At 48.1% G+C, this 24,470-nt stretch overlaps 1 protein-coding gene across 8 annotated transcripts in view; it reads left to right on the forward strand.

The window, feature by feature from the left end:
- The window catches only part of GLIS3 (GLIS family zinc finger 3), a 547,835-nt gene extending 536,088 nt beyond the window's left edge, over positions 1-11,747 (forward strand). For all 8 annotated transcript variants that reach the window (XM_045043118.1, XM_045043119.1, XM_045043115.1 and 5 more), the window contains 2 exons: positions 6,437-6,619; positions 7,474-11,747. In XM_045043118.1, the coding sequence (XP_044899053.1) occupies positions 6,437-6,619; positions 7,474-7,610 (320 nt within the window). In that variant the 3' untranslated portion in view covers positions 7,611-11,747. The remainder of the gene's footprint in view (positions 1-6,436; positions 6,620-7,473) is intronic.
- The last annotated feature ends 12,723 nt before the right edge of the window (positions 11,748-24,470 follow it).

The following is a 24,470-nucleotide window of genomic DNA, read 5'->3' on the forward strand; positions in this document are numbered from 1 at the left end:
GAAGCCTTGTCTGGCTTTTATTTAAACCCTGGGTGATGGGCCATGTGGTTTTCCTTCAGGAATTTAACCAGAAACATTGCTTTTTTCTTTTTTTTTTCTTTTCTTTTATTTTAAAGTCTATTTATTTTGAGAGAGGTAGAGAGAGCAAGAAACACGAGCAGAGGAGGGGCACAGACAGAGGGAGAGAGAACATCCCAAGCAGGCTCCATACTGTCAGCGCAGAGCCCGATGTGGGGCTCGAAGTCACAAACCTGTGAGATCATGACCCGCTCTGAAATCAAGAGTCGACACTTAACCGACGGAGCCACCCAGGCGCCCCATCACTGGAAACCTTTCTGAAACAAAATGGGCTAACCCTGAGAAGGGCAGATGGCTGTTTAAATTTCAACTAATTAAAATTAAATAAAAGTAAAGGGCCGGTTCTTCTGTTGCACTAGCCCATCTCAAGCTCTCGGTTAGCTGGACAGCGAGATACAGGTAGAAAGAGATCGTTTCCATCATCGAAGAAAGACAGCCCTAGAGAACACCTTTCTGTGATCATATGTAGTCATGCAATTCCTCTCGCCTCTGGCTCCCCCTACCCCCCCACCCCTTCCACTTTGGGAAGGAAACCAACACCCAGCTTCATGGGGCTGATTTGTTCCTTAGCAGCAACAGTGACTGTGAACTCCTGATCAAACCTGTCATCACAGAGGCCTCAGTGACCCCCATGTGACAAACCAAAGAGGTAGTTTTTTTAAGAATGAAGTTTAGTGAGGGGCGCCTGGGTGGCTCAGTCTGTTGAGCGTCCGACTCTTGATTTCAGCTCAGGTCAGGATCTCACGGTTTGTGGGTTCAAGCCCCGTGTTGGGCTCAGCACTGAGAGTGTGGAGCCTGTTTGAAATTCTGTCTTTCTTTTTCTCTGCTCCTCCCCCGCTCGTGCTCTCTAAATAAAGAAAGAAACATTAAAAACGAAAAGAAGTTTAGTGATGCGTGTAGCCCATAGAGAATATTAGGAGAGAAAAGAAAACAAAGCGATATATATAATGTGCCAGCTTTGTGTATATATATATATATCTGGCCATATCTGAATGTGGAAATAAAGTTTTTCCTTTCTTTGTTTATACTGTTCTACATTTTCTAGTTGGTAAAATTAATTTCAAATAATTTTTGTTTCAAGTTTTTATTTAAATTCTAGTTAGTTAACATAGAGTAATATTGATTTCAGGAGAATTTAGAGATACAAGTTATAATTAGAAAAAAAAGGTATATTTTTATTTTTTTAATGTTTATTTTTTTTTAATTTTTTTTTATTTTTAAAAAATTTTTTTTCAACGTTTTTTATTTATTTTTGGGACAGAGAGAGACAGAGCATGAACGGGGGAGGGGCAGAGAGAGAGGGAGACACAGAATCGGAAACAGGCTCCAGGCTCCGAGCCATCAGCCCAGAGCCCGAGGCGGGGCTCGAACTCACGGACCGCAAGATCGTGACCTGGCTGAAATCGGACGCTTAACCGACTGCGCCACCCAGGCGCCCCATTAATGTTTATTTTTGAAAGAGAGAGAGTGAGTGGGGGAGAGGCAGAGAGAGTGGGGGACAGAGGATCTGAAATGGGCTCCACGCTCACAGCAGAGAGTCCGACGCGGGGCTCAAATTCACAAACCAGGAGATCATGACCGGAACTGAAGCCGAACGCTTAACTAACTGAGACAGCCAGGCACCCCCAGGTGTGTTTTTAGAAGGGAAAACACTTCCCCAAAGTTGACAAGAGGAGGAATGATTCTCCTTGACCTTCAGGAGCTGCAACTTGGGCAGATCCAGTTTATCTGCAGAGTCCTCCCTGCCTGCCACCTCCTCCATTTTTAGAAGCAAAGTAACTTGTAAAACGGGGGAGAGGCGATTTTATAACTAAAGGTGACAGCTAACATTTATTGCCAACCCGAATGTACGTGTCTGTTCCTACGCTGTTATAACTGTGTGTGCGCTCTCGCTCTGAGGGCATTATCAATCCTCAAGGGCGAGGTATTATCTTCTGTTTCTTTGGTCTCTCCGATAGCACCTTGGCCAGCGCCCACTGATAGTCATTGACTGATTGACTGACTGACAGATTGGCTGACCTTGCCATCACTCTTGTCTTAGGCCCACGAAATGTGTTAACATCTTGCCTCATTTTGCTTTTGGTCTGAGAGGTAGCATTCCCTCCAAATTCACTACACGACGTCCAACAGCTGGAATACAGGAGCCATTCATCAGAAAACGAGTTAGGCTTCCTTAGGGTTCGTGTGTGTGGCAAGACCCTAATGGAATTTTTTAAAATTTCGTTCATTTTGTGAAAACAGCCCTGGAAAGAGGATATGTTAAAGCTCTTTGATTTGACTGACCACAGCCATCCACACCAGTGGATTTGGCATCTCTAGTGACTGGCTTCTTGGAGGGACGGATTTAATAAAGAGGATTTTCTTCCCCCGGGTTGGCTGTGAGAGTGATCAGACATGCTTGTGGGGCCATTTTCTGGTTCCCGCTGTTCTTGTGTCAGCCAAGACAGCCACAGGCAGGAATTACAGTCCACTCCGCCTTCTCACTCCGATCCAGGCCGACGTGGGAGCCTGGGGGATGGAGCCCAGGATGTTGGGTTTACGAGTTAACCTCACCGGGTGTGTTTCACCACACGACGTGCCTTTTACACTCGCACATCACGATACTCAGAGGTAGGCTGAAGCCAGGTAACATTTCTGCTCTCTTAGAAGCATGAGAGAAGATAGGGAAGAGAGAGAACTGGTTTTCACGAAAGGTCGGTGAAGGTCTGCATCACTGTTCCTGACATACCTGAATGATTAATGTCCCTATCTGGGGAGTTGAGGGAGCTTAGTGAGAAATGTCTTCTCCTCTTGGAAGGGTAACAGTACACTGAGGAACGCTGTCAGGGAATTTATGGGTGACAAATGTGGGCAGAGCCAGCCTAGTGATATAAATAGCAGATAGTGTCTATTCTTCTCAGTGAGGAGACATTACACTCTAATAAACCAACAGTGTGGTCCACAGCCCTGTTTTCATCCTAATATAGATGACTGGCCACCAGATAGCCAAAGTCAAGATCAGTCCAAGGAACCTCCCAAACCATGAAGCTGCTCGTTCGAGTTTCCTTCAGATCACTCAGACATGTTGCTGTTTTGAGCTTGTGCCGGGGGTGAGCGAGGAAATCAGGACGTGTGTCAGTGCAAGACGTGGGAACCAACATGGGCAAGATGTGCACAGCTCAGGTCCCCACAGGGCCAAGAATGTTCCAGAGGATTTTACCAGGGAAGTGGGTGTGTGCCACATGCCTGCTGCTCTTTCCGTTTGGTTATTGTTGAAGGACTTAACTTGTTGCCTTTCCGAAAATTTTCTTTCTTTTAATAATTAGGTTGTGGTTTTTTTTTGAGAACTCGGTTGTTATAAAATTTCGCTTTTTAATTTTACTTATTTAACAAACGCATCACATACTATGTAAACTAAAATATACAAATATCAATTACATAATTATCGAATTATATTCTATAATATGTAAATATTAACTTCTCTAATGTTCATCATAACTCAGTGAGGTGTAGGTACTACTTTTAAGCCCACTTTACAGATCAGAAAACAGACAGCGGGAGGCTAAGTAATTCACTAAGACTACACAGTTGGTAAGTGGTTATACCGGGACTTGAACCCAGGAAGTCTAGTTCCGGCATACTTGCCCTTCACCGCTATTAAAGTTCAGAAAAATATAAAGCCCACACTGTATATACCGCATGTTAGCTAACTGGACAATAAATTATACTTAAAAAAAAAAAGAAAAGAAAAATATAAAGCCCGAAAAAACCAGCCCAACGACAACTATAGAAACGTTGCTTTGATGTCTGTGCTCTGCATAGGCTCCCACGTGACTGCACCTAGTCTCCATATTCCGCTTCAAATCTTGCTTTTGTTTTCTTCTGAACCTTATATGATGGTCTTTCCATGTTATTAAAAACCCCCTGTAAATATTGTTTTAATGCCTACTTAATGTTTCCATCGTATAAGCATATCACTCTTTGCTTAATCATCCCCTTATGGCGGCCCGTTTGGCTCTTGGGTCTTCTGTTCTGACAACTAGCACTGCAGTGACTGTCTCTGTGCAGAATTTCCTCTGTTCTTTGTTTCTTTTTTTTTTTTTTAAGTTTATTTATTTGAGAGAGAGAGAGAGTGCGAGAGCAAATGGGAGTGGAGGGGGGGGGGCAGGGAGAGAGAGAGAAAATCCGAAGCAGGCTCCACACCGTCAGCTCATACAGTGGACGTGGGGCTCGAACCCACAAACTGTGAGATCGTGACCTGAACACAGTCAAGTGACAGACACTTAAGGACTGAGCCACCCAGGCGCCCCCTTCTGTGCTTTGCAAAAGAGTTTTAGAATACGTACTCAGAAGTAAAATCCTCAAGTCCAGGTGTATGTATGTGAACACTTCTAGGGGTCTACACCCAGGTTGTCCAGTGGTTTTCCAAGAGGCTTGTACTTTCCCGGTGTCCACAGTGCTGGACAGAAGTGATTGTCATTCTCACACCAGCACCGAGAATGATTTCTAGAAATCTTCGCTAATGTGATAGGTAGAATATTGTCTTGATTTTACTTCTTTGTTGGCTAGAGGATTGAGTTTGTCCACATTGGTCGATCAATTATAGGAATCTTTGAGTAGTCTGGTTGGGTCCTTTGCCCATGTGTCTGTCAAGATCAGACGGAAGCCTTTGGGGGTCAAACAGAGAAAGGCCAGTGGTTTCCCATTCTTTCTTCTCTTGCCTGAACATGATATTTCCCCGGGTATTTTCCCAGTCTGTACTGTAATGTATGCATTTAACCTTCCCCCAAAACCTTACGTGCATTTTTCTCTGGATCCTATACAAAATATACTACCGTCTGCTTGTAAAGGGTTATTATTTCATATTCTACTGTGAGTGTGCTCCATGCCTAAATCTGCATTGGTCCCTCTGTCTTGGATCATAAGCTCCTGGAGGGCCAGCCTGTGTCTTTTCGAGCAGTTAGGCACACTTTTCTTTGGTGACGTCCCCAGCAGCCACAGAACAGGCCTCCTGGCTGAAGGCGATGGGAGCATTTACACAGGCACCTTGAGAGTACGAAACAGAAGTGAGAAGGGTTAAGAGTGTAGTAGACTGGATGTGGCCATGTGCCCTGGTTGTGCTTAAAGAGACTGGAAAGAACCCAGTAACACCTCTCCTACCTATTGATCAGTGAGAAGGGGGAGTTCTAGTGGAGAAAGGCACACAGGACTGGGGACCCAAAGCCCAAGGAATTAGTCCCGAGTTCTCCATCATTTCATATGAGCCCTGGGTCACTTTCTCTACGAGTCTCTCGTGTTTTTTTCCTACCCGAAACACAGTAGTGATGTTAAGAATAGCCAATGTTTCTAAAGCACCTTAAAATGCTATATATGGTCTTCCTATCCCTTAATCTTCACTATAGCCAGTGAAACTGACACAGTTTGCAGGTGAGGGAACAGACACAAAGAACTACAACCTTCCCTTCAATAAAGCATCAAATGAAGATTTCATTATTAGATTTTTAAAAGCTTCTTATGCCCCGGGAAAACAATCCATTGACTTAAGTGTATCACGAGGCAAGAAGGAAGGCAGAAAAGGTAAGATATCTTGGAAGGTGTAGAGGATCATGGGAAAGGACCACAGACGCCCCAAGGAAAACTCCATTACGCGAGAAAAGAAAAATTGAAAGACATCAGTGAAACAAGATCAGCAGAATGTCGATGATTACGTTCAAATATTAAGAAACCTTTCGTCCTATTTCTTCATTACACTGTGTCTTCACTTCCAGTTTTCCCATTTACTGCAAAGATCAACAACAGTAATACATTCTAGCACATTCCGTCCTATGGGTACCCCATACCTATTCAACATAGTGAAAAAGTTATAAAGGAGTTTGAACGTATCCGTTAGAAGGACAGATGGATGGACAGATCGATTTTGCTTTTTTTCTTTGTAAGAAAACAAGGGCCTTGTTAAGAGCGTGCTTCAGGCTTTACCAAATGTGAAAAGCAGAACAGAATGTAAGGTAAAGGAGGTGATGACGATGTACCCAAATGTGGTGGGAGGGTCTGGGTAGGCACGTTCTCTGAAGGTCAGGTTTTCGTGGTCTCCAGGACTCTGTAGAGCGTCTGGGGAAGGTAAGGAGCCCTTCATTCAGCTTCCAGTCCTGGAGCAGGAGGTAAAAATGTCAGAAGCCAACAAGCTTTGTTGGCCCCTGAAGGTAGAAGAGCTTCTGCGGAAATAGTGCATTTCGGAGGCTCGCTTACAAGATTTTACAGGTGGGCTTAAGAGTTAAAGGCATTTTGTCGCATGAAGCCAGGCTGAGCAAGGGTCTGGCTGTGCCGGGGTGGTGTTTGGAACGGCCTTCTGCGGTAGATCACTGCCATGTTTGTATTTCAGGATTTTATGGGCAGCTCCAGACCTTCTGCCCCCCACAGTACCCGGACCCCCAGAGAGCCGTGCTGCCCAGCAGCTCGTGCAGTGTGGTGCCTTCCTTCGAGGACTGCCTGGCCCCCACGCCCATGGGGCAGGCTGGCTTTGACGTGTTCCACAGGGCCTTCTCGGCTCACTCGGGCATTGCAGGTACGTTGATGACTGTCACTTAGAAACCCCGGCAGACTAGCAGGTGAGACCGGGACTAGACTTGACCCCGCACGTGACCGCAGCAAATCCCGTTGAATCCGCCCCTGTCGTATCTCGCACCTTCACGCTCCTCTCCAGCCCCACCTCCACCACCCTGGTTCAGGGGCCACAGTGTCCCTCCCGGGCTGCGACAACAGCTGTAGCCTTCCAGCGGGTTCCCTTCCAGCGGGTTCCCTGCGTCAACTCTACCTTGACCATTCTTCCCTCTGCACCACCGTGAGCATTGCCTTCCAAAAATGAAGGACAGAATAAGCCCCTGTCCTCCTTGAATACCTTAGCCTCCAGTTGCCTAAAGAATAAAGTCTTCTCCTTGGCGAGGCAGTCAAAGCCCCCACGAGATAGGCCTGGTCAGACGCTCCAGGCCTCACCTCACACCTGTCTCCCCCCATGCGCTGCCCACGCACGTGGCCCCACAGCCCCTCGCTCTCCGTCTTTGTGCTCTGTTTCCTCCTTCTAGAATGTTCTTTCTTTACCTCTCCATCTGTGAGAAGCCCATCTTTCTTTATGGCTCAACTGCAGTCATCTCCTTTCTCAGGCCACCCTCACCCTTCCCTTGAACACTTTTATTTGCACTCAGCCCGTATTTTCTGCCAAGACTTACCTTGACCGTTCCTGCCCAGACTTACCTTGACCGTAGGCCTGCAAGTCCGTCAGCCTCCTTCCCCACTGAGGGCCCCGGGGACAGAGAGCCGTTGAAGGTCCTAACCCTGGGCCCCCACTCAGCACTGGCCGTAGGGCACACACGGTGGGTAGAGACAGGCGGGACCGCTGACTTCTTTCTCCTTCTCTTCCAGTGTATGATTTGCCGTCGGGGTCCCCCGGCCTCTTCGGGGACTCTGTGCGTGGCGGGCCTGAAGACGCCACGTTCTTGCAGATCAGCGCTGTGGACCGCTGTCCTAGCCAGCTCTCCTCTGTCTATACCGAAGGCTAAAAGCTCCCCTGGCCTCCACTACCACTGGCATCCGGAACCTTTTCGTCGCTCGCCACCTTGTACTCTCACACCCTCACTGACTGCACGAAGAGGATGCCAGCCGCTTCCGTGGAACCTGCAAAGTCCCAGGCGTGTCTCTGGAAGGCGGGACTGGTCGGGGCCGGCCGTCCCAGGGCTGCGTGTGGTTGCTGCTCTGTCTGGATTTGCTGGTGGCCCGCAGGACTGTCTCTTCAAAGGGAATTTAGAGTCACTCTACCGGACACCTGTTCCTTCCAGCTGTCCACTCTCAAAGGACACCAGCGAAATGACGCACACGTCAAAGTGTAGTTCGGGGACCACCCTCGCACAGAACTCCAAGTAGGGAAGGAAAACCCAAGTTGCCAGAAGCACAGAGAACTGCCTCGCCCCGTACGCATCCTCCCCACGGGCTCCGGCAGGACCCGATGAGGGAAATCTGCATCCAAAGCGCCGCTTGGGCTCAGCCCGCGGAGGAGCCCCCCCCCCAATCCTGGCACTGCACCGGCCTGGCACCCCGGCGAGCTGGTGCCTCTCTGCTCTTCCCGTCCCCGTGCTAACCAGTCGCTTTTCAATATTTCTCCAGAAGCAAAATGAGGTTCCATCAAGCACAGTCCCTTAAAAGGCACTACAACCTGTTTTATATTCCAGCAACTTATCTTAGTTCTTTTATGCTAAAGACTTGTTATTTACATCTACTTTTAAAGGAAGAAAAATATTTAGAGGTCTGTTCTTTGGATGGAAATAGTTATCTTAATCACCCCAGCTACATCCATTTTTGCCACAGCCCGTGGCCCCTCCTGGTCCCACCTCGCAGCGCCTGGGAGCCCCCCCCCCAGAGTCGTAGTTTTGCATTGAGCGAAAGGCACCGGCGGGAAGTGGGTGGGCCCGACCCCTTCCCAGTGCCGTAGCAGAAACCCTGGTGGGCTGACTGCGTGAGGCGACTCCACCTCGAAGACCTTGTTCAGTGGAAAAGATCACTTGACTCGTTGACGCTTCGCCTCCGCGCGGGGAATGCCGCGCCCAGGTCGTGCTAGAAGATGTGGAACAGGGACACGCCGAGTTGAGACCTGGGCTCTCTCAAAAAACCACACGAGAGGTGCCTGATGCCCAGTTATTTTGCACAGCCTCTGCTCGCCTCCGTTAGGATGTCCACTCATCCGTCTGTCCCTCCCCCGTACTCTCCTCTCCCTCCTCGCTCTTGTCACCTTCTTCTCTGTTCCCGCTCGCCCACCGCCGCTGCCTGAGCAGCCTTGGCAAGGTCTTCCCAGGGAGCAGGTAGAGGGAAGGCTGGGGCAGCAGATGTTCGCTTTTTTCCTGTAACTCTAGCCTGGAATTTCCACAGAGCTCTTGGTCATTTGATAGCAAACCTGAATAGGAAGCCACTTTCTGTGATGCGTTTACAAAGCTGTTCAAAAAGATCTTAAGTCGTGCGCGTAAGGCCGTAAAAATTAGCCACACCCCAGAGACCCCCTGGTAAACTCTGGCGTTCCAGAACTATCGCGTTTCAACGTTTCTTTCCTCTGTCCTTAAGAATGGGTTCTGAACACAAACGAAACAATGTGGTTTGTCCAACTGGGATCGTTCCGGTCTTCGAGAAGGGTTAACCAGCTGGGTGTCCCGGGACAGTTGGTGTCCAGACAGACAGGTCCTTCCAGTCGGGCTCGGCAGTCGCTCACGTGCTGCTTGACGCGGACCGGATCCCAACACGTCACGGAGAGAGGGGACTAAAGAGCCGCGTGTGGGGTCGCTTTTACGGTGGGCGAGGTCCGCCGACCGCTGAGCTCCGACCTGAGAAAGGCCAGGCCCGCGAGAGGGCCGAGTTACCCACTTGGCAAAGATCTGCGCTGCTTTCCGAAAGGCTTCCCTTCCAGATGAGCCCTCGGGCCTCCCCCCTGCAGACTTTGTGGGTTAGGTCACTTGGCCTAAAGGAGGACACGAGCGTGCTACCTGCCATCCCTTGCGTGTCCTTTGCCACACTCTGCAAAGGAAGGTAGAGATCCGGTGTCTTTAGGGGGGCAGCGCGGCCATTCTCGAACGCTGAGGCCTGCGTGGGGAACTCAGAACGTTCTTCATGTGTGAGATGAGGGAGGGAGAAGCTGACAAAAAGCAGGGTTAATGCAGTGATGCCTCCGTGCCTCGCGGCTTTTACATGATTTGCGGGGAGGGAGGGAAGGAAGGCGAAGCCAGAGGCTGAACCTCACAAACCCCTGGGTGTCATCGTCCTCTTCGCCTGGGGGAGATGCCCCTGTGCCCGCCTCTGGTGTTAGCCCGGCCTCACGGTGGCCCTGTCGCTGCTTGTGGGGGGAGGGGACAGCAGCAGCACCTCAGGGCCTCCTCCCTCAGCAGGGACGGAAGCCAGTCCCCCCCACCCCCCACCAAGGGACCTTGGTGTTAGCAGAGGGAGCGCACGGGAAGCAGAGTCGAGAGCGACCCGCGAGGTCAGCTGCCCCCTCACATACCCGTCAAGCGTATCCCAGGGGCTGCGGGTTGGAGTCGGGGCCTCAGGGCGCGACACATTCGGGTTCCTTATAGACGGCACAGGCTGTCCTTAGAGTCCAGAGTCTCCCCTGACCTTAAAATCTGCCCCTTGCTTGCTTCCAGTGTCGTGCCAGATTTATATCTGCATTCATCATCATGTCTGTAGCAGTGAGAGTAGAAACTTCGAGAAACTCACTCCCTTCCATTTCCTGGCCTTTTTAGTCTCGATATTGTAACCATTTTCATCAACATCTGAGCAGAGATTGTCATTCCCCTCTTTTGAAAAAAAACTGGTGAAATACACACAGCGCAAAGCCAATTATCCTATTACATTAAAAAAAAAAATCAGTCTGCTTAGAGACATTTCATTTGCTGCATTGTCTTAATTCCCTAAAGGGACCATTTCAAAACGTCAGTTGCAATTTAGCCTCTGATCGGCCGTTAAATATTATTTAAGTATTTGCTGGTCCTGTGGGGTGTCTCCCTTTAACCATGTCTCCCCCAAATTGCACCGGTGACTCGAAGTGGACGGAAGGCCTTCAGGGGACCCCCTGATAGAACAGGGGTGGTGTGGTTCTGTCGTGTTTCACTTACCAGCTGTCGAGCACATTAGTGTACTCGAGCAGAGGTAAACGTTCAACTCCCCTGCCTGTCCCAGAACCTGGACTTTCCAGTTGTCTTGAAGTATTGGGAATAGTGACTGTAAATGTCCAATTCAATTATTTGCTATTTTATTTGTCTGTTTTGACCATGTCATTTTATAGCAGCATTTTTAATGGCACTTTTTGTTGGCGGTGTGGAATTTCTGCGGTTACCTTTTTTTTTTTTTTTTTTGCAATGGATAAAGCAAAAAAAAAAAAAAAGAAGAAGAAGAAGAAGAAGAAGAAGAAAAGATTTATTTTGTACAGACAGCAGAACATCCTGTGTAATGTTGCTGACATAAAGCACTTTGGGGGGGGGGTGGAAATCTGTTTTCCATAAATCACACAGACTCTTGTACATAGTTATATACACTCACGTAGAGAAATGAACTGCGTATATCAAACTGGATATGGGGCCGATTTTACTTTAGGGGCACACATCTGGTGCTTATTGTCATAAATCTTTTAAAGAATTAGGTACACTTTTTTTCTATTAATATGTATAGTTTTGTGATTTGTCACAGTTATGTTTCGTATAATCGTAAGTTATTTTGTCTTGTTTCATGGAGTCCTTTTTTTTTTTTTTTTTAATGTCAAAAGTAAAATGAAGCGATTGTGCACTTGGTACAGAATAAAACTGGAAATAGGACGCCCACCTGCCTGCAGTCTGCCTTCGGCATGCCCTTTCAAAACACAATGGCAACAGCCATTTTGTTTGTTTGTTTGTTTGATTGTTTTGTTTTGCCGCAAGCCTCCTTCCTTTATGGGGATGGTAATTATAATTAAAAGCAGATGGGGGTGGGGGAGGGCCGGTCCAAGGCCGGCTTTAAAATGCCGCATTGCTCTGGCCCAGAGCTGCAGCCTGGATTTAATTATAGATATGAGGACGAAATGGCAGTAAAAATGATGTGTCCCTGAATCCTTTACATGTTGGGAGTGTCCATAAATAAAACATGAAGTTTTATTTCATCAGATTTAATTAAAGCTTTTATACATGTTTTATTGGTTATTCTATTAATCCACTTCCCTAACTGGATAAATGCGCTGGGGCTTGGGGCTTCCTGGTGCCCGTTCAGTGTGAAGCTACATCAGGCCTCGGAAATGCCGCTAAGTGCTTGGTCCCTCAGGTGAGGGGGTTACGGCGCGCTGGCCGCTGGGGATTAGGCCTTGGCTGCCCAGTCTTCCTAAAACCCTGCAGAAAAAGACAAAAGCATCTGCTTCCCGGGAGCTGACGCCCCGACCTTCGAAGTCCTCCCGTCTCCCAGAGGAGGAAGGGGCAGTTACGGTTCCCTGCTCCCGCCCCGCCCACCCACTCCACAGGCTTTGGGAGAGCACCTGACCCCTGGGCTGTGATGAGCCTCCTTCCTTAGCGCCCATCACGGGAGTTGGAGCGGTTAGGGAGGGAGAGGGGAGGGTGGTCAGGGCATTCTCACCCTGGCTGACCTGTATAGCCAAGACCTAAAAGAGTTCATGTTCCCTCCAGGGTCACTCTTGGAAAATTTGACCATTTTCTTGCTACATTTGTAAGACACGAGGTGCAGGGCAGAAGGGATAATGGCTCTCACGCACCCTGTCTGGCTCTCCAGGGGACTGTGGTTCAGGGTTTGAAGATCAAATAGTGCCGGCTGAGAAGACTCAGAGAGTTTCCGTGCTCCTTAAGTAAGGAGGCGGCTGGTGGGAGCGCGATTTGGTCCGGTCTCTTTGGGGAACAGTTTGGCATTAACGGGTAGAGCTGAAGGTACACATAACCCGCGATCCAACAATCCCACTCCTCTCGAGGGAGAGACTCTTGCATAAGTCAGCGATGGTTCGGATACACGATGTTCACAGCAGTGCTATTCACAATAGCCCCGAGCTGGAAATGCCCCAACTGTCCATCAACGGTCAAATGAATAGATGAGCTTCGCTAAATGGAAAGCAACAAGACAACAACAAGAAAGAGGGCTAGTGTTCTATTACAATGAGTTTGAAAACGCGCATGATTCATTTACAAGCCTGAGGTGGTGGAAATATACAAGAACAACGCGGAAGATATTCTCACAAAGGTCCAGTTACTGATGAACTTTGATCGGGAAGAAGGGACACACAGAGAACTCCTGGGGTGCTGACCAGCAGTGTTTTATTTCCTGACCCTCTTGTTAGGATAAACAGGTGTCTGCTTTATAATTCTTCACCTGTGCATATGTGTTTCATAGCCTTTAGCACAAATACTACTGATAGCCAGGTCTTGCTTCCCCGACCCCAGGGGTACGCACACTTTTTCTGGAAATGGCCAGATAGTACGTATTTTAGATAATGGGCTCGGTGTCCACTCCTCAATCCCGTCACTCGAAAGCAGCCACAGGCGACACGCCAAGGAATGGGTGTGGCAGTGTTCTCATAAAACTGTATTTATGGACACAAATTTGAATTTCACACAACTTTCAGATGTCATGAAATGTTTTTCTTCTTTCGATTTATTTCAACTATTTAAAAATGAAAAAAAAATTGAAAAAACATTCTTAATTCACAGGCTGTACAAAAAACATACAAAAAAGGCAGCGGGCAGGATGTCCCGTGGGCCGTAGCTTGCTGACCCTAGTCGACCGAAGGAGTGTCCTCCAGCATTTCCCATAAACATCAACGCAAAGAAAACCACAATTAGGACCCTCTGCTGATCCTTCCGCGACGTGGGGTCCTGTTCCTGGAGGAAATTCATGAGTTCTATTGATTAAGATTTCTTTGTTTAGATTCTGGGTCCTGCTCCCCGGGATACAGATGAATGCTTGGAGCTTGGAGCGCCATTCGACTTTATCTCTGGATTTGAAGTTTTTAATAAAAGGAACTGGGCACACAGAAGTCTGTGGGAATTGGAAAACGAGCACCCATTCTCTCCAAGCTAACCAAATATTTGCTGGATGTTGGCAGTCCTAGCCTAACCTTTTCCTCTGAAACGCTGAGAGGTTAGAAGCAACGGGAGACTTCATTTTTCTCAGGCTGTAGTTCTTACGAGAAGCTAGAGCTGCCTCTCAAAACCTCCAGGGTCCACAGGGAGAGGAGAGTCGGGGTTTTACGTCCAAAGGCTCCACCGAAAAATGGTGGGAGCATTCTTTCGGCTCGGGGGCCCCGCCAAGGCTAATGGCCTGTGCCCCCTATAAGCAGCAAGGAGGCCACTCAGCACCCAGGACCCGCCACGGGCCCTGGTTCCCCATGTGCCTCCCCCCAGCCCTCACACTTAAGGCGTTCTCAGCTCTGCCAATGCTGCCTCTCAGCTACTTGCCCTTAGGGAGAGTGAGGCTGAATTCACAGGGGCAGAAGCACCTGCCGTTCTTTGGATCCCTAGCTTAGGCTAAAGTCGACAGTTTCAAAAATACGATTACTGTGAGTCCTGGGTCATTTGCTAAATATTCGCGCAGACTGAGTCCTCTACACCGGGTCTCCCGGGTGGTTCCATGTGCTTGGGCTTGTGTGCTGTGTATGGTTTTGATAAAGTGTCTTGGGGCCAAAATAACCTGAACTTTATAAAGAGAAGTTGAACGAAGAGACAGCTTAGAGAACATCTCTTCCAACTTCTTCTTTTACGGAAGAGGAGACAGAGGCTGTTTGATCCATGCACGTATGCACACGCTCCTTCCTTCGCTCATTCAAACACTCGTTGCGTACAAGAAACAGAAGCAGAAGTGGCTCCTAGCCTCACGGAGCTAACAACAGGGGCATTCCAAGAATCATCTGCCCAAGAACGTTGCCTGGGGTGCTTGTTAAAAATGCACACCCCGGAGCTACTGAGTTGGAATTTTGGGGGTGAGATGGAGACGTCTGCGTTTTTAATAAGCTCTCCGCGTGGTGGTTTTTGCAAACTAAATGTGACCCTCGGTATAGTGGAGGCGGCAGCCCTTTAAGAGGGCAACACAGTTTTGTAAGAGCTAAGCAGAAGAGTGGGTACCTGAGCTAGTCCTAAAGGCCAGCTTCATCTCCGAGAAGCAGAGAAGCAGAGGAAAGGTGGACCAGGCAGACAATGGAGCACGTGCAGAGCCCCAGGAGAAGGAAGCGAACTTGCCAGGGTGGCCCAATAGGCCAGCTAGAGAGTTGGAGGGGACGCTGTCTCTGGGCTCTGATTGATTCTGCACTGGCCCTGAGCCCCAGCTCTTACTATGTCCGCCTGCTGAGCTCAGAGAACTGTTTCCCAAACCAGCAGACGATGGTATGTTCTGCAAAGAAAGGTCACATTGGTTAGGAGAACGGTGGGTGTAGGTTACTTAGATTTCTTTACTTCAGGACCTGTCAGAGCCTTTACTCTGCTAGTAAGAAGTACATTGTGGCTCTTCAAGAAAGAGCTGGAGGATGAAGTCTATGGACCACGGAGTACCTTTTAGCCTCATGGAAAACAGTTGGGTAGGCCCTCAAAAACTTAAAAATACACCTACCACGTGATACAGAAATTCCACTATTATACTCAAAAGAATTGAAAACAGACTAAAAACAGATATTGACACACCACAGTTCCTACTGTGAGCCTTACTCACAGTAGCCAAAATGTAGGAGCAACACAAATACCCATCAACTAGCGGATGGATGAACAAAATGTGGCCTATACACACAACGGAATATTATTCAGCCTTAGGAAGGAAGTTCTGACGTACCCCCACGTGGATGGACCTTGAAAACATCGTGGTCGATGAAACAAGCCAGACACACAAGGATGAATACCGTACGTGTGTGAGGTACCCAGAACAGGCCAGTTCATCGAGACAGAAAGAATAGAGGATACCAAAGGCTGGGGAAAGGGAGAATGGGGACTTATCGTTCAATGGGTACGGAGTTTCTGTTTGACACGATAAAAACGTTCTGTAGTGATGACGGTTGCCGAAGATTGTGAATCGAAGTACGGTTGACACAACGTTACATGAGCTTCAGGTGTGCAACACAGTGATTCAACGTGTCCATACTCTGCTCAGCACAAGTATGGAGGACGTCTGTCATCATACAACGCTATCACAATGCTACTGACTATATTCCCTATGCTGTGCCTTTCATCCCCACGACTTATTCATTCCGTAACCGGAAGCCTGGATCGCCCTCTCCCCTTCACCTTTTTTGCCCATTCCCCCGTCCCTTCTCTCTAGCGACCATCAGCCTGTTCTCTGTCTTTTTGAGTCTATTTCTGTTTTTTGTTTGTTCATTTGGTTTTTTTTAGATTCCACATAGAAGTGAAATCAAGTGGGTATTTGTCTTTTTCTACATGATGTATTTCACTTAGCACAATACCCTGTAGATCCATCCATGTTGTCACAAACAGCAAGATCTTTTTTGTGCCTGAGTAACATTCCATTGTCTGTACCTAGCACCTCTTCTTTATCCATTCATCTCTTGATAGACACTTGGCTTGCTTCCACATCTTGGCTATTATCAGTAACACTTCAGTAAATATGTCTTTTTGAGTTAGTATTTTTCTTTGTGGGAGGTAAGTGGCCAGTGGTGGAATTACCGGATCGTATTTTTAATTTTTTGAGGAACCTCCACACTGTTTTCCACAGTGGCTGCACCAATTAACATTCCCACCAACAGTGCACAAGGGTTCCTTCTTCTCCACATCCTCACCAACACTTGTTATTTCTTGTCTTTTTGATTCTAGCCATTCTGACAGGCGTGAGGTGGTGTCTCATTGCATTTTTTTTTATTTGTATTTCCCTGATCATGAGTGATGCATGTGTCTGTTGGCCATCTGCATGTCTGCTTTGGAAAAAAGATGTCTATTTAGGTCTTCTGAACATTTTTTAATCAGATTATTTACTCTTTCAGTGTTGAGCTGTATACTTTTTTTTTTATATTTTGGGTATTACCCTCTTAACAGATACATCATTTGTGAATATCTTCTCCCATTTAGTAGGTTGTCTTGTGTTTTGTTGATGGTTTTCTTCACTGTGCAAAAGCTTTTTATTTTGGTGGAGTCCCAGTAGTTCTTTTTTGCTTTTGTTTCCTTTGCCTGAAGAGAGATATCTAGAAAAAGCTTCTATGGCTGATATCAAAGAGATTACTGCCCATGTTTTTCTTCTAGGAGTTTTATTATTTCAGATCTCACATTTAGGTCTTTAATCCATTTTGAATTTATTTCTGTGTATGGTATGAGAGCACATGTACTTAATGTCACTGAACTGTACTCTTAAACATGGTTAAAATGGTAAATTTTATGTTCCATGTTTATTTTCTTTTAATTTTATTTATTTTGAGGGAGAGAGAGAGAGAGCATGCACGCACGAGCAGGGCAGGTACAGAGAGAGGGAGAGAGAGAGAATCCCAAGTAGGCTCTGCACTGTCAGTGCAGAGCCCAATGCGGGGCTCATACCCATGAACGATGAGATCATGACCTGAGCTGAAATCAAGCATTGGGCTCACCCGACTGAGCCACCCAGGCATCCCTATGTTACATATATAAAAGATATAAAAAATAAATAGATAAGTAAATAAATAGAGGGTGCCTGACACCTAGGACTGTGGAACCTTGCTGGGTAAGTGCTCTTCAGGGACACACTTTGGGAGCGTGGCTCTGGGACAGGTGAGCATAGAGCACCCGACAGGTGGATGTGGCACCTGTCTGGATGAGAGAGCAGAGGAAGTGGAGAACTGAAGAGAAGAGGGCAGATGGTTTGGAGCAACTGCAGAAGGTGGCTCTGAATCTGGAGCCCTGTGCTGGCATAAAATCTCAGTAACCGAGCCAGAGAGAGAAAGGAAGGGGCCTGGATGTTGGTGTCGCTGAAGGAGGAGGTAGCCAGTGCAATAGAAGACGGGGAAAGCAGCACTAGTACAGACCCAACCAATCCCAGTGTGAGCAAATACAGAGATTTGGATTTCGTTCCTTCATTTAACACTTGTTTCCTGAGCTCCACACCCCACTCTATGTGCCAGTGACTATTCTGGGTGCTGGGGATAACGCAGACACACATGCTCATCCCTGCGTTCATGGCATGATATTCTAGCAGGCTGGTGTTTCAGTCTGGTTGCCTATGAAGTATGAGGCTGTGAGTAGTGAGGGTTGCCTCCTCCAGGAAGCAGATGCTGAAACGGAGTTGGGAGTGCAAGAAGTTCACTGGACAATGCCACCCTGAGAGGACCGTGTCTCGGCTGTTGCTGTCTTGGTCATTTGTTGGCTGAGGTCCCTCCAGAGACTCCAATGAAGTTAATGCTGTCAGCCCAGCACAGACCCTGTGGCAGTGCATTGGGGCAGGATACTTCTGTGCCTGCCACATGGGGTACTGGGGGGGAACACAGGTCCCCCATCAGTATGTTTCCCAGTTTGCCATGAAGAGGGCACTAGGTATATACACTCACATACACTTTTGAAAATAGACTCCTGACTCAGTCCTTCCCCTGCCAGCTTGCTCACACATGCACACACACACACACACACACACACACACACAGTCACTAGGATTTCTCTTAAGGCTAGACCACTCCCCTCTGGGGAGCAGAGGATGAGGAAGTGGATGATCTATTACTTTTTCTCACATCCTGGGAGGGCATCAAGGAAGGTCACGGACTTCGGTGTCAGTTACACCCGGTTATTCTCTGCCACTTCCATACTTCGCGGCATCAGAAATAAATTCCTAAACAACGCTGCTCTGGGCCCGTTTCTTCTTCTCCAGCAGGAATAATCCTGCTTATCTCACAGGCAGTGGGACAAGCATGTAGATTATCTGGCACAGCTCCGGCTCTGACTGAGATCAGCACGCCTTTGGCCATTCAGACCGCACCACGGTGGAGGCAGCGTGGTGAGGTACGGAAGGCGCTGCTCTGGCAGTCGAAGACCAGGCTCTAGTCAGGTGGTGTGGCCAAGCCACTTCTGACTACAGCTTGAGCTTGGGAGTGAGAGGGCCTCGGAATCCCCTCCTTCTTCACCACTTATGCAAATGGCCAGACCACTCTGAACCTCAGTTTCTGCATCTATCCAATAAGGATCATACCCAGACGACAGGGTTCGTGGACGACTCACGCGCTTGTCACATGGCTGGCCCTTATAAATGTTGCTTTCCCTTCCCCACCTGTAAAATTCAAGGGGTCGAAGCAGATGACCCAGCAGTTCTGCTAGGCTTTGGTGCTGTCCCTTGGCTGCCTTTCTCCAAGTTTTCTCCAGGATCCACAATTGATATCCCTCTCGGGTCACCTCCCTCCTCAGCCCACCTATGTTTGTCGAAAAGTTTGCTGTGAAACTGTTGCCCCTAACTTCCCCCCTGACCCCCTGGCCATGAAGGACTTTGCATCTACAGTCAGTCCTCTTGGCAGTTAGTACTATTGATGGTTCGCCAAGAAGACGGATCCAGAAAGTGACCTATGACAAGACTGCCTCCTGCACTGCCTGACACAGGTTCCAGGAGAGCTCTGAAGTGGGTAGGACATGCCATCCTGATGCGTGGGGACCACAGGGACCATGCAGCCACGATGAGGCTGTAGCTGCACACAACACACAGTACCAAGACTTCCTCTCTCCGCCTCACTGTCTCTGGGCTGCGACCTCAGGACTGGTGCAGAGAGAGCAGAGTCGGGTGGGGGGTGGTTAAAGCCAAGCTCCCGAAGGGAAAGAACAGTTCTACACGGACAGAGGGGAAGCAGCAAGTCTGTTGTCTGTAAAGTAACAAAGCCAACCTGAGGCTGCTGAAGTAGGGAAGGGGAAGTTATTGAAAAAACACAGGGTACAGGGGCACCTGGGCGGCTGAGTCAATTAAGCGTCCGACTTCAGCTCAGGTCATGATCTCACAGTTTGTGGGTTCAAACCCCGCATTGGGCTCTGCCCTGACAGCTCAGAGCCTGGAGCCTGCTTCGGATTCTGTCTCTCTTGCTCTCTCACTCTCTCTCTCTCTCTCTCAAAAATAAATAAACATGTTTTAAAAAAGAAAGAACACAGCGTACAAATGTAAGCAGGTACCACTCCCAGCTCGGGCATTCTCTGTGTCTCTGTGTCTTTCTCTCTCTGTCTCTGTCTGTCTCCCATCTTTCATCTACTCGTTTTGGCCGGACTGTTCTATTCTTCTATCTGTGCAGCCTCCTCTGCTTCTCTGAGCCACATAGCTAGCATATGATGCCCATCCCACATTCCAAGGCTTATGCTTCAGCAGCATAAAGAAAGAAAAGAGAGTACACCAGCCAGTCAGTCTCTCTCTACATATAGATAAGCAGATAAATATAGATGGATATGTACATGTAAATCTAGACATATGGATATATATCCTATCAATCTGGACTTGTAATCCACAAAGAAGAGCTTCTGCATTTCCCATCTTGGCCCAGGTACCCGCTCCTGGTCGGACCAATGACTCCCAGTGCTTGCTATATTCCTGCACCGGGTTCTCCAGATGAGTAAGGCAGGTGGGAGAAGGGGTCTCTGTGACCCTGGCATATGCTCTAAAAGGGGTCTCTGTGACCCTGGCATATGCACGGAAGCCTAACCAGTGGGGCCTCTCTGAAAACTAGAACCATCACTGGAACGTCAAGAGGACCCCAGTTCCAGGATTACCATATATGAATAACTAACGGATATTGGACCTTAACCAACACAACGCTTATCAAAACCCTGACATCACTGACTACTGTCAGACCAAGCTGCTTCTTCCAGTCGTTCCCCGGCATTCAGCTCGCCCCTTCAGGAATAAATAAAACTGGTTTAAGAAGAAAGGGTGGGGAGTGAGATTTTGAGAAAGAGGGCATGGAACTTGCCAGCGGTCGATGGGGCCGTCTACCTTCTATATGCATTATCTTTTCTAAGTATGGTCTGGAGAGCAAGCATCAGTGGACAGAGGAAGAAGGAGTAGGCTCATCGGCGCCCTCTGTTTCTTTCCTGTTTAGTGGGCTTAGAGGTGAGCTGGCAGGCCCATTCTATTGAGAAGGTAACAGTTAAAAGAAAAACCAGGGGGGCCTGGGTGGCTCAGGTCATGATCTCACAGCTTGTGAGTTCGAACCCCACGTCCGGCTCTGTGCTGACAGCTTGGAGCCTGGAGCCTGCTTCGGATTCTGTGTCTCCCTCTCCCTCTCTGCCCCTCCCCCACTCACATCCTGTCTCTGTCTCTCTCAAAAATAAACATTTAAAAAAGAAAGAAAGAAAAGAAAAACCACAACAAACAATGGACAAGTGGGAAGTCTAGTTAGACTTCGCTTCTTGATACACTCTATGTACAGTAATGGAAGCTTTTCTTTATTCCTCTGAGACACATCAGGTGCTCCTTTGACAAATGTTCCCCTCCCTGCCTGCCTACTGGCTTTATAATTGCCGTTTCGAAGTTGGTAACAAGTGTGTGCGTGTGTGCATGCATGCGTGTGGGGAGTCAGGGAAGAAGTTTTCACAGAGAAACCATTTTTTCTATGGATTTACTTCTCAAATGGGTGTGGCGTACGTATGTGCTCGGGGAAGAAAGCAGTAAATGCAATCCGGGTGCCCCCCTCACTATTACGCTTACACGCGTGATACACGCACGACAAGGGGATGTGATCAGGCATCTCCTGTGTGCTTGAAGCCTGAAGCTGAGCATTGAGAACCCTGTGGAGATGCTGTGAAGTCTGAACGAGGTAACACAGCGCTTGTCAGACTTTAATGTGTATCTGAGTTATTTGAGGATCCTGGGAAAACACAGTCTGACTCAGTGGGTCTGTCTGGGGAAGGGCCTGAGCTTCTGCCTTTCTAACCAGCTCCCAGGTCATGTTCTTGCTCCTGATCAGGGGCCACACTTTGAAAACCGATTACAAAGACCGACACCTAAATCAAGAAGTGGGCATCACCATACAGACCAACACGCACACATGTAAAGACACGGGCCACACACACACACACACACAAAGACCCTGGCCACACACCGGTTGTTCCCTGGCACATCCTGGTTAAAGTCATCCTTGCCTCTCGGGGAGGAGAAAGCGAAGTCTTGAATGTCCCCCTCTTACATTTTTGCCACCTGCCTATTCCATTATTTCACATATTACCCAGAAGTCCAGAACTTTCTGAAATTTTGATTGAAACTCTCAGCAGTAAATTGCAAACCTCTACAGTTTTGTTTGCACACATACCAGACTATGTTTAGCAGCTTGCTGTAGCCCTATTATCGTGTGTGTGTACAAAAAGATTTCCCCCTCTGAAAGGAGGACCTGCTCTACTTAAAGGAAAGTTAGCCAACTTCTGACATTGCAGAGCCTGTTTCTTCACATCTTCCAGTGTCCGTTACACTTAATATTCCCAGCACTGTGGGCCCATTGCGCGGGATTTGGTTTATCCATCTCTGTGTTGTTTTCCTCCCATGTTACACAAAGAGCGGTCTTATATGCACCAGGAAGCATGAAGCCGAAGCAAAGAGAGAAGAAAGGTATGGTAGGTCCATTCCAACGTCAGCCCCTGCTCCGAGGTTTCCCCCCAACATATGTGCCCTCCCCGAGCCTGGCTACCATGTCTGAAGAACAAATTATTCTGTGTTGCCACAGACCTTGAGGCGTACCATCTAGAAGGATCCATCAGAGTTTATTACAGGTATTTACTGATGTCTCCTCTACTCCACTATGTTGTAAGCTCCTGGGAGGGAGAGCTAACGACTTACTTATCTTTGAATGTCCTGAGCATAGCAGAGTGTTTGACACAGCAAAGTTAGTTGGTCAGTAGGCTTTGTTGAATTGAATAGAACTGGATTGAAGTGGATTGAATTGAAGGCCAATGAAAAATTATTTCTGAGCTCTTTGGAGAAAGTAAGAATTTGTGGCTTCTGGAGTGAGAACAGGACTGGGACAGATCGAGAATGCCGAGCTGTGGGGAAAGACTGCCCGTGCAGGAGCTATGGAAAGTTCGGTCTGGTTGGTGCGTATGGTGTGAGTGTGCATTGGGAGAGAGGGAGAAGTAAGCAGGAGACACACCCTGGGGGTTTTGGGCCCCCACCAAATAGTTGAGGATATATCCTGTGCGATCTGGAGAAGCAAAAAACTATTTTAAACTGGTGATATGATCCTACGTGACTCACAGACAGAACACTGGCAGAAAAATAAAGGACAGATTGGAGCAGATTGAGACCAGAGGCAGGGATTTAATGATCAGGACCCTGGTCCTTGGAAGGTTGGGAGGATAATGTTCACTGGGCCCAGGGTAGGTGTGCAAAGTGCCTACACTCCTGGTACCACCCGAGGGCTGCCCAAAGGTGTCCAATAATTTTTGCAGGACTTCAAGAACCCATTGGAGTACGTTTGAAAAGCCACCAAAGATAGGCAAAATTTATTTTGTGTCAAAAGCCCATACACGTCTTTAAGATTCTGGGGGCGGCCATTTTGGCAACGTGAATTTCCCATCAGCCCACTTGACTTCACTTCCTGCCTTTCATGCAATATATGTTGAGAGAAAGCATGAGACTCCCCACTGGGTTCTGCATTCATGTGCACCTGCTGTCCAATTTACAGCTTGTGAAGGAGGTGTTAATTAGTTGGCAGAAGCACCTGAACAGGGAGTACTGGGTTGGCTGAGGGGGTGGGAAGGTCTCTGGCATTTCCTCGTTCACAGAGGCAGGAAGCAAGAAGAAAGGAAACTCACATTGCTGTCCAAAATGGCAACCTCCAAGCCAAGGCAAGTGGCGCAATTATAGCAGGTACATTTCTTCTCTAAAAGGGGAGTCTATTTCTGGAGCCCTGTGATTAATATCAAATGCTTGTAAGAGTTTACTGTGAGTTTCACCTTCATAGACTACTCTGAATGTTAAAGACCCTTCAGAGCAAGGCGAGTGAGTGAGTGGCTCTTGAGTGAAATTGACATTGAAGAAGGAATACGATGAACTCCCAGAGGAGAAAAAGCGGAGACCAAGTCCCCCAAGAGAAAGGGCAGTGATCCAGGGCCAGGAGAGCCTTGGAGGCGGAGGGTGGAGAAGGAAAGTCGCAATTCCAGGTGCAGCAGAAGGGACTTTTCGCTCGTGGTCGGTTTTTTTTTTTTTTTAAAGTTGGCTGCGTTGAAGTAGGCGATTCCAGGCAACCATGTGTTGGGAGTAGAATAAGCCTCACCAAAGACCAACGTGAGCTTTCCTCTCTTTGTATGCTCACAACACTCAGCAAATCGCTGCAACTCAAAGTGAACAAGTGGTTGAGGAACCAAATGAAGACCGCTGACAGGATGTCATCTAGTAAAACATCTTCTTTTCGGAGGTGGAACAGCTGAGGTGCAGAGAAGGGACGTAAGTCCGCCGAGGATCTGGATCGTGGCATCCTGGCCTGCACCTTAGGCCCCTGACTTTTCGGCCTGTCCAAGATACCGTGTTGTTTCTTTGAAGGTCATCAGAACACACGCAGGGCGGGACCCCCAAATTCCATCCGGCCCTGCAACTCAACGTCACCGAGATGGGCAGTATCGTTGCAGAAATAGCAAGACGAAGCTGGGGCCGACAAAGCAAGATACGACCGGAAGACACGGACGGGCGCCTCATTTACTTAGGCCTCTACTGACCACCGAGGAGATCACTCAAAGAGTTGCTGAAATACATACTTGTCGTTAGTGAACACATACCGCGTGCACCAAGGTGGCGGACGACTCTGTGGGAAAAAAATCCTCTCAAGCCACGTAGGGAGAATATAGGGAGACCCCTTCCTTTCCACTTGGAGAAATGCCACTGAATCTTCCTAGAATGCAGCTTGCTTGGAAGGAATGTAGAAGGGGGACCTTGGCCTCAATAGGGCTTTCAGCGAGCTCTGCACACGCTCTTTCAGGCCGCCCACACACGAGGTACCTGAACGAAGAGGGAAGAGACCCCTT

Source organism: Felis catus, chromosome D4 (assembly GCF_018350175.1).
Source record: "Felis catus isolate Fca126 chromosome D4, F.catus_Fca126_mat1.0, whole genome shotgun sequence".
Taxonomy (NCBI): Eukaryota; Metazoa; Chordata; class Mammalia; order Carnivora; family Felidae; genus Felis; species Felis catus.